Source organism: Pholis gunnellus (assembly GCF_910591455.1).
Source record: "Pholis gunnellus genome assembly, chromosome: 20".
Classification (NCBI taxonomy): domain Eukaryota; kingdom Metazoa; phylum Chordata; class Actinopteri; order Perciformes; family Pholidae; genus Pholis; species Pholis gunnellus.
This window is the reverse complement of record NC_136547.1, coordinates 7,428,673-7,438,674: the sequence shown is the minus strand read 5'-3', so window position 1 is coordinate 7,438,674 and position 10,002 is coordinate 7,428,673. Positions and strand designations below refer to the sequence as shown.

Genomic DNA, 10,002 nt, shown 5'->3' with positions numbered 1-10,002 from the left:
GATGCTTTTGAACTGAGAAAATGATCATTAAACAAAGTGATGTTTTGAAATATTTTCTCATATTTGACAATTAACGTGATATTCAAATCCTTGCCAGGTTATCAGCTCTTAAAAAATGTGAAATACAATCTTCTAGAGCTGCATTCATTGACTCTTTTTTTTTAATAGTTATTTTGTGTGTGTGTGTTTGGGCTGTTGAGTTTATATTATCTTTACATCTCTGTGTTGGCTGCCTTGATGATGCTTTATTCTGCATCTTATTTTATTCCTCTTGCTCTTATTTTATTCCTAATGCATATTTAATGTATGTTGTTTTTGTCCACCGTATGAGTTTTGTCCTCTTTTCTGGTTATTTCTAGTGGTGCTACACTGATAGAGGTGGTTGGATATTTACAATCACTTCCACAGGCTACAAATGCCAATTTTCTAATGTATTTCCTGGTCCTACGTGGAGGTGAGAGCCAGGAGGTTATCTGGCTCACTTCCACATTCTGAAACATGCATTACACAATCCTGCCAAACACGGGGAAAATCCCAGAGACGCCCTACTTAAGCAGTGAGAGCAGGGCTGTCTCCGTCACACTCTCACTGAATCCCTTCAGGTGCTTTACACCACTTATTTAAACCTCTACATCAACAAACTGAGACCAGTACAGCCAGCACTCCTACCATAAGAAACAATGGCAAGCAGCAAAGTTTGTCTCCTGGCAGTTCTGTGCTCCCTCGTCATCCTCACTACCTTTATCGGCAGCACACAGTCAGGTAAGTCTTCACTTCTTAAATCTTAAAATCTTAAAGATCTCACAAACAGTGGAAAAGTAGATTTAAGATGGTGTAGTTCAGAGTTAAAAAATAAGCAAAATGAACATATTTGTCAAAAGCTATATTTGTTAATGCTGTGTTCCCAGAATCAAAATGACATGGTTGTCTGTATTTATTTTTTTTTACAATTTTTGCAGCAAGCTGCTGCATGATGTACACCTCACGCCGGCTGTCATGCCAGAGTCTGATGGGCTACACCATTCAGACCATCAACAACTCCTGCGACATCAACGCCGTTATGTGAGTAAACGATTTGATCTCATGCAATTCTAAAAATACAGTAGTAACAGCAACACATGGAGCAGGCTGTAACAGGTAGATCCAGGTGGAAATATTAAGAAAGAAACAATAAATGTTAACTTTACAGATAGTGTAGGCCAGTTTAACAATGGTCATCAATTATTCTGCAGACTATTTTCTTAATTAAAACGTTAAAAAACTCCCATCACATGATTCTAGAGCACAAGGTGACTTGAATCAAATGTCTTCTTCTGTCTGATTTTAGTTCAAAACCACCAAATATTCAATTTGTTTCAGTGTAAATTCTCATATTTGACATATTATAAATTATAATAGAATATAAGTTATTGTAGTGATATAGAAAAATGTACTGCATGATTGTGTTACTGTGCAGTCGCAGTTGCAGACTTACGTACAACTTAACTTACCCACTAAATGTACCGAAAATAGAAATATGGCAGTGCACTCAAGTTAACAAGGCATGAGCAGGTTAGCTTGTGTGTCTAAATTGCACAACACTCCCTCGCTTGTGTTCCCCCGGCAGTTAAAGTGTGACCAAAAATCAATAATTTGCTGCAGGCAAGGATGGATTGCTGAATGGGCCTAACTAGCACAGGACCAGCAGCTCAAAGTGTCAGGTGGCCCCCCCAGGCCTTCACCTAAGAAATGTTACTCGAAGAGATATGTACCAACCACAATGAGACTCAAAATGACTAGAAAGAGACACAAAACAACCACAAAGAGACTCAAGATGATCACAAGCAGACATATGGCAACAACACAGACACTCAAAATGACCAAAAAATATGCAAAACGGCCAAAAAAAAAAGGGGACAATACAACCACAGACAAAAATAACTACAAAAAGACCCCAAACAATTACTACAAAGACACATAAAAGGACCCCAAAGAGACACAATTTCTCAACAAAAAGAGGCTAAACAACTATAAAGTTTGTTTCTTGAATAGGAGAGGTGGATGCAGGACTCTGTGGACTGTCACTGTAGTAAATATGTCTTAGAGACACTGTGGGGTTAATATACAAACTAGAATGAGACCACAGGGAGGGGAACTGTTCCTCCCGTGTAATGAAGCACAGTAATGTGTCTCATGTTTCATCATTTCTTAACCGAGTCCTGTTTTCCCACAGATTCCACCTTCCAATGAAGTTCGTGTGTGCTAACCCTTCATCCAAGTGGACTCGGAGAGCGATGAAATGCCTCGAGTGAGTACACTCATGTCCCTTTAGGGTGCTTAATGCTGTCTTTCTGTGCAATCTTTTTCATTTGATGCTCTAACCATGCACTAAACTAAATTAATGTTGTTTCCATTTTCCTGTGTAGTGAGAGGAGGAAGAGGCAGAACAGTCAGATCACCGCGAAGAAAAACACCACGTCAGCATAAGCTCCACAGAGCAGTTCATATCTGCAGCACATGACTCTATTTCTTATGCACCTAAGAACCCTGATAGTAACTGAAATTAGATTTAGGTAAATTATTATCTTATATCTCATATTTGTTCTGTTTTATAAACAGCAAAGTGTAGTACATAGTATACACAGTAAACAGTACGTTGTAGCAACAGAGCGTCAACAAAAACATGAAGAAGACATTGTTTATGAGTTTACCAGTATATACTGGTATATATGCATGTTATATATTTATATGTTATGTTAATTAAATATTGCTGAACTCTGATATTTTGGGTCAGAGAAATGAAGTATGGAAGTGGGAAGTTTTGCTTGTAATTTATATTGTCAAAGAATTTATTAAAATACATGTTTGATAATACATGTGTATGTCTATATGTCCACACATTTCATATTTATTATATTTGAAAAGTATTTCAAAAAAGGAATTACAATCATCGTATCTGCTGTACATTGCAGATCTTACGTTACAGTGATTAGTCAATAAAAGGACAGAATTTCAATCAGAGTAAAACTCAAAATCAGCACTTTAAAATACGCAGTCGACTCAATATAATAGTAATAATATTACAAAGACAAGAGGATACAATTGAAAAATTATGCATTTGATATTATACATTTGTCACAGTTTTTAACCCAGAAGAAGACAATGTTATCCCGCTGATGATGGATAATGTAATAAAAATAACAATAATTCCAAAAAGCAGATTCAAAAGTGTCCAGGGACAACAGATGAAAGTTATTATTGTGCTATATCTGGTGCAAAACATTTATTGTACACTGTTCCTGTCTTATATAGACCAATAAAGGAACAAATCAATGAAAATGAAATGCATGTCAGATGACAAATTATACATTTTAAGCCCCTTAACATAGAGTGTTCACATTTTTTCACTATGAATAGCTTTACACTAGTTAAAATAATTGTATTCGACCCAGTCTGCCTTCATCATATATGTTTTTTATCACCTTAATCCAGCTCTTCATTGAAGACATCAAATCAACAATATTCTAGATGTGTTTTTCACCACATTTCCCCAAAATGTAATTCGACAGATTTGTTATATTTATACACTTTGGGGAAAATACATTTCTGGGGGTTTAAACAAAGCTCGGCAGCAAAGAGTTTGCAATTAGGTTTAGGGGTTGAACAAACAAAGTTTAACATTTACAATATAAAAAAGATTAAAATAACAAGATTGTGAGCTGCTGGTTACACAATAATACAGACTAAATGATTTTTCCTCCCGCATAATCAATGGAAAGCTTTTCAGAATATACATTTTTACAAATTGCTTTTGCCGGTTTTCCAAGTGACATTTTTACTGATTACCCGCCAGTTGCTTCATATATACAGTACAAGTTATCGTGACAATCGAGACACAGATGTTTTATTTGTCTAAAGTATTTTAGATGGGACCAATCTGTTGTTAGTCTGTTCTTTTTTTTTTTTTGTTAGACCACAGTATCTTATTCTGTTCTATATAATATTTATAATATCATCTGTCATTATTAGTTCACTGCCCCATTAGAGGAGCTCATGATGGAAAAACTAATTTCACTCGTACTTAGTCATAACTTGGTCTTCCAGTTTGGTTGTATGGTAACTGACTCCTCATTTCCCATTTCAGTTAGACCAGTAAGATCAGCTGATCAAGATGGTATTAAAAAGTAATCCCGGGAACCTCCTTCAGATATATTTTATAGCAATTTTTGGTAAAACAACCCAACAAATTCCAAGAAGACTCCAACGAAGTCCACTGTCTGTAAACATCAAAGGATTGTATTTCCTTTCCATCACAGTCTGTCCACCACATTGAGGAGGAACCGGTCCTCACCAAGATCTTCTCCGGTCTTCATAGCCTGGCGGAGTTTCTCCCAGAACAGCTCGGGGTGCTCCTCGGCTCGAGGCCAGCTCAGGTAGGTCCGCCTCTTCAGCAGCTTCCTCATGCGGTAGTAAGGAGACAGCTGAGCGATGGGGATGTCCTCCAGAAACACCATGATCAGCACGTCCTTCTGCTCGTCGAACAGACGGAAGCTACAACGGAAGGAATCGACGGATCAGTCACACAAACTGGCTTCATACAGAGTTAGTGGGGTGTTAAACTGCCGTGTGTCGGCTGACATGTTTACCTGGCCACCTGGATCTCTCTGGAGCACCACTCGCTCTCGAGGTATCTGCGACTGATCACACAGATGGTCTTCCTGCTTCCGTAGATGGCATCTGTGATGTTGTCTATGATGGGTTTACCTGAGGAAGCGAGAAGGAAAAAGCAGAAGAAAAGGGTCAGGAAAAAAAAAAGTCTGAATTTGCCTCATTAGTTCCTCTGATGGTGCAGTACAAAGAGTACTATGGTGACACCCTCTGGAGTATAGATGAAAGTACAAAGCAACACATAAAAGTAACATGCGCCTTAGGATATTAATTGCCAGAATACAGTTTTGCCAAGTGTACACACTCAAATCAGACTGTTTGCTTGACAATTGTGTTTGATTGTTTGTGTTTCTATCCCCAATCACCCTTTCAATACATAAACCAACCCCTTTACCCCAGCCAGTTGCCAGATTATCAATGTTGCTTGCTCTCCAAAAACTGAACCCAAACCTCAACCCTGCCACTGTTTCTGAACCAACCAACCGGCAGAAATTGCTATACCAAAAGCCAATACACAAGCACGGCTAAACATGTTGTTCAATGCCAGGTCTCACCTGGCTCGAAGTCTCGATGGTGCAGACACAATCTCCAGTCCTGTTCCCCTTCCAGTTTTGGCAACAGCTCCCTGATGACCCACGGCTCATCATGGGTGTTGTAGGAGACGAAGGCGTCGTACTGATTGGGAGCTTGCTTGTTTTTAAGCTTTGTGTCAAAGAGCAAAGCCAGAAAGAGGTAGTAGGCGTAGGCCAGCTGCCACCTCAGGAAATGGTAGGTGAAGGACACCAACATAAACAGGAGGATCATGCATGTGGTGGAGATAAAGTAGATGAACTCTGTGTCCACTGTGCAGGACCGGACATCTAGGTCCAACAGTTTCATACCTTTAAAGTTTGAAGGATAGTTGCACTCAAAGTTGTAGGCGTCATAAACTTGTGTTTGCTTGTCGATATCTGCCCAACTGCGGAACCAGATGTTATCGCAGTCACAGGTAAAACTATTGCCTTGAAGATCGAGGTAAGCGAGAGCCGGTAAGGACTTTATAACTTCCTCACTGATTACTGAATATTGATTCTTTCTTGCCTGCAGGAATTCCAGCTTAGTAAGGTTGGCTTCTTTAAAGAAATCTAGAGATTGAAGGCTTGTTCTAGATATGTAGAGGCTTAGAAGGCCTCGGATTGGGTGAAACAACTCCGGGGAGAGATTCTTGAGGTCATTTGAACTAATGTCAAGTATTTGCAGTCGAGGCGTGTAAGTAAACGTGTCTTTGTGCAAGGATAGAAGTTCAACGTTCCTGGCATTGAAAACCAAAAGATTAGTCAAACCTTGAAGGAAGTTGGAAGGCAGGTAGCTCTTCAACCTACGGTTATTTGCATTAAACACCAACTTCTGCAGACGGGACAGCTCAGAAAATGGTGGATCAGAGAAAGCTTTACTTTTATAGTATTTAATTATATTGTCCCTCAAATCCAATACTTCTAAATTGATCAGATCATGGAAATTACCTTTGTGTATCTCCTTTACTTTATTAGCGTTCAGCTGAATATTAGTAAGATTCCTTAATCCGAGAAAAGACCCATTTTCAAGTATTTGGATTTGATTATCATTTAATGACAAGTTCTGGAGTGACTGCAAGCCTGCAAATTCCCCTTGTCTAATGATGGTGAGTTTATTCAGATTCAAACGCAGTTGTTTTAGATTTGGCAGGTATTTTTGAAAAGCACCTTCTAATTCGGAGATGGTGCTGTTCTCTAGCTTTAAAACTTGCAGTTGTATCAAATCCTTGAAGACACACTTCTTGAGAGCTGAGATTGAATTCTGAAAAAGGCTGAGCTGTCTGAGCTTTGTCAGGTTGGTGAAATCATTGCATTCGAGTGTTTTGATGTTATTTTTGCTGAGATCCAGCTCTTGGAGAGTTGGTAGATTCCTTATGGCAGCTGGAACACATGGAAGTTTGTTTTGAGTGAGACTCAAGATCTTTAACCCTTGCATAGATCTGAAGGCCTCTTCACTGATAGTTTTCATGTTATTGCTGGCTAAATCTATCTCTGTTATGTTAATACACAACTGGAAGAATTGTGCATTGATATAGAATAGGTTGTTACGTCTGAGTTGGAGTTTGGACACTGTTGGGATGGTGCAGGAAACGTTGACTAGTGCTATAAGAAATGTATGATTCATTTTATTCATCCTCAGAGAAGTCAGTGAGGGGTTGAAGTTCTCTCGTAAAATTTTCCTGGTATCATTATCAATTTTAAGCCCACTAATATCAAGAGTAGACACTTGACTAAGAAAAGTCTTGTTACGAATGTCCCATTTCATCTGTGTCTTTTTAGAAGAAGGGAGGCCGATGTTTAACCAGGTGAGATTTGGAAAAACATCCGCGGTGATCCTGAATTCAGCAATAGGATTTTGAGACAAATCAAGGGAAGTGAGTTTTAGCGAGCTGTTTGTCAGTTCCCACGAACAAAAAGTGGTTAAATTGTTACTTTGCACTAACAGCTCCCGTAGATTTGGCAGCTGCTGTAATATAGTGTGAACTTTTGTCAAGTGGTACAGTTTGTTTATGGAGATGTCCAAAAACGTCAAGCTTGTCAAGGACTTAAAACAGGTGGATGCTACCAACTTGATGTTATTACTTCTGAGTCTGAGCTCTGTGAGGTTGCTCAAACCCTGAAAAAGATCATCTCCAAGTTCTCCAAGCCTGTTATTGTTTAGATTGAATATCTTGAGGGAAATCAGATCGGCGAAGGCACCTCGGTGTATCTGCGTAATTTTGTTGCTTTTCAGGTCTAACTGCGTCAAAACGGAAAAATTCTTAAAATTTGATCTTTGAATTATTGAAATGTTGTTGTTGGACAAGTCAAAACTTTGCACCGTTGAGGGAATATCTTGAGGAACCTTGTTGAGGTTACTCTTGGTACATATGGCGTTGTTGTGACTGATATGGCAAGACTTCAGATAAAATCCTGTGACTGGAACAACAAAACTGCTGATATTCAGCAAGAGAAAAACAAAACTCAGTTTAAAACATTCGGATCCTCTTTTTTGCATGGTTTTGTCCTCTATCCCTCCAGGAGCCATTTTTATATCTTTTTTTAAATCAAGGAATTGCAATCTCTCAATGTAAAGTCCATCTGGAGATCCTGAAAATCCAATAAAACAAACTATCAAGGACAGTAAGAAACAAAAAGAAAAAGAAATTTGAACACTATGGTAAATGTATGTCATCTGAACATTATTAATCTTATTATAAATGACTCAATAATGGTTTCTGATACTCACTGTGTCACACAAAGAAGAGCTGATTAATCACGGATGTCATATCCACAGGATCTTGTAATTTAATTATCCTCCTTTGTTTGAATAAAATGCTCCTCTCAGATGAAAATAATGGAAATGATATCTCTCGCCATGTAATAGACAGTGAACATGAGAAACATGTTCGTCTCGATCGTAAACATCATCCTGTCGTCTCTGACCTCTTTTGTACAGATCAAGTGGGGAAGTGAGAGTTGAAGGCAGGGCCTTCAGGAAAATGGCAGTTTTGAGCCAAATTTGTCTTTTATCTAGTTTTTCATGTAGAATATAACGCATACATTAATACATTTCTGAGAATAGCTTCTAATCCGTGTTAGATGTTGATATTTTTTCCCTTTATTTAAACTGGTACACTGTCTTTCACTTCTTTTTTATGTAAAATGCTGGGGAGTGTGGTTTTACTCGCTTCCTCAAAAAAAGTCAACTAATGACGAATGAAGTGTGAGAGTGTCAAACGAAGAACCAGCACTTCCTCTTCTCTGCTGTCTGGTAGATACAGTATTTTCATCAGTCAGAGAAAATGAGGTCTGTTGAGGCATCTCATTTTACAGCTCAAATTCTTTAAAACAGCATGAGATAGAGACTTGGTGCATCAGTAAACAGGTGTAGAGGGGGACTATGTGTGAGCCGGAGTAATTACATTGATGGTAGTTACATAAGTGTCTGTGTAATGCTGAAGAGAGTGGTTTCAGGCATGAATTAAAATGTATTTTATTTGACATAAATAAGAATTTCAAAATAAATTATCAGCATTTAAAGTGAAAATAAATGTTGTTGTGGTAACCAGTGGTGGAATAAGTATAGTGAGATATTTTACGTAAGTAAATGTAGCAGCACCGAAGGGCTGGAATCCTCTGTAACAGGCAAAAGTCCTGCATTCAAAAGTAGAACATTACTTATTGAGCAGAATGGCCCATTTCAGAATAACATATATTGCACATACTAATTTCTTAGTTAAATATATTTTGTAACAGTAATCTGAATCTGCAAAGTAACTATTAACTAAAGCTAACAAATAAATGTAGTGGAGTAAAACGTACAATATCTGCCTCCAAAATGTAGTGAAGTAACAGCAAAATAGCTAAAAATGTACTTGAGTTACATTCCTCCACTGGTGGTAAAAATCTTTGCCAGTCAACAAACGTGACGAAATCCGTATAGCTTACAATCTTTGACTTCTTTGTTCCTTATTTGCATGGAAACAGTTTGAGGTGGAAAAAGTTTTTAAAAGTCAGAAATCCGAGCACTCAGCATGTCAAGTCTTTGCTGAGCCATTGGTGTTACATTACAGTGTCATGGCCTGCTATAGAAAAAATCCACTTTTATTTAATATGTGCAGTATTTTGAAATAATAGTGGTGTCACTCTGTGTATGGCTTATTGACGTGATGGTGACTCAACATCTTCTTGGTTCATAAAAACTTTAGCTTTCTCAATATTACGCTATTGCACAATCTGTGAAATGTTTTGAGTATTTAGCTGTAATCTGGTGCTGGTTTTTTAGATGTCAACATCCGTCTCTCTTCACTATGGGTGATTTCTTTCACAAATGTATTTAAATGATATCTAATAATGTCCCCGGTGACATTATCACCTTAACGTGAGATAATGATCTTCTATGAAAGTTCATATATTCTCTAATCCCTTTTTCACTTCCTTACAGTTTATTAAGAACATTCCAGTAAAGCGGTTAAGGGTTGACAAGTGACTGTAAACACAACAATACAAGCACCCCACAGAGAGGGACTAGTTCTTTATAAAACTAAATTACAAATATGCATATACTGTTGTAGAAATGTAGAACCATCTTTTTTTAATTCCACTCCAGTTATTTTATTGATTTGGATGTGTGTGTTTTACAAGAACAGTGTAGATCAGTGAGGATTTTATGTTGGTAACTCTTGATATCTGCATTTGGTTCTCTCTTCAGTATGTTCTTAAGGCCTATGAAAAGCTAAAGCTAACGGGCAGCTTCACATTTAACAGAATATAGTATCAACTCTTCTCATCTACTTCTCATCTATTGTTAACCCTAACC

General features: G+C 37.9%; 2 protein-coding genes across 2 annotated transcripts; one reads left to right on the top strand and one right to left on the bottom strand.

Moving 5' to 3' along the window:
* Positions 1-601: 601 nt before the first annotated feature.
* On the top strand, positions 602-4,273 carry ccl20b (chemokine (C-C motif) ligand 20b). The gene is made up of 4 exons (XM_079181809.1): positions 602-762; positions 960-1,062; positions 2,213-2,287; positions 2,406-4,273. Exons 1-4 carry the CDS (start codon positions 681-683, stop codon positions 2,464-2,466), a joined length of 321 nt encoding a protein of 106 aa, XP_079037935.1. The 5' UTR covers positions 602-680; the 3' UTR covers positions 2,467-4,273.
* On the bottom strand, positions 3,920-8,063 carry tlr22 (toll-like receptor 22). Its single transcript, XM_079181808.1, has 4 exons — positions 7,930-8,063; positions 5,202-7,790; positions 4,626-4,743; positions 3,920-4,530 (listed from the first exon to the last, which is right to left on the bottom strand). Exons 2-4 carry the CDS (start codon positions 7,726-7,728, stop codon positions 4,290-4,292), a joined length of 2,886 nt encoding a protein of 961 aa, XP_079037934.1. The 5' UTR covers positions 7,729-7,790; positions 7,930-8,063; the 3' UTR covers positions 3,920-4,289.
* Positions 8,064-10,002: the final 1,939 nt, after the last annotated feature.

What these genes read in the sequence shown, in the direction of transcription:
- ccl20b (XM_079181809.1), top strand. Translation starts at nt 681, where the DNA reads ATGGCAAGCAGCAAAGTTTGTCTCCTGGCAGTTCTGTGCTCCCTCGTC. An exon ending in TGCGACATCAACGCCGTTAT is followed by an intron (nt 1,063 to 2,212) that starts GTGAGTAAACGA and finishes GTTTTCCCACAG; the next exon opens with ATTCCACCTTCCAATGAAGT. An exon ending in AGAGCGATGAAATGCCTCGA is followed by an intron (nt 2,288 to 2,405) that starts GTGAGTACACTC and finishes TTTCCTGTGTAG; the next exon opens with TGAGAGGAGGAAGAGGCAGA.
- tlr22 (XM_079181808.1), bottom strand. Translation starts at nt 7,728, where the DNA reads ATGGCTCCTGGAGGGATAGAGGACAAAACCATGCAAAAAAGAGGATCC. An exon ending in CCATCGAGACTTCGAGCCAG is followed by an intron (nt 4,744 to 5,201) that starts GTGAGACCTGGC and finishes TCGCTTCCTCAG; the next exon opens with GTAAACCCATCATAGACAAC. An exon ending in AGAGAGATCCAGGTGGCCAG is followed by an intron (nt 4,531 to 4,625) that starts GTAAACATGTCA and finishes CTTCCGTTGTAG; the next exon opens with CTTCCGTCTGTTCGACGAGC.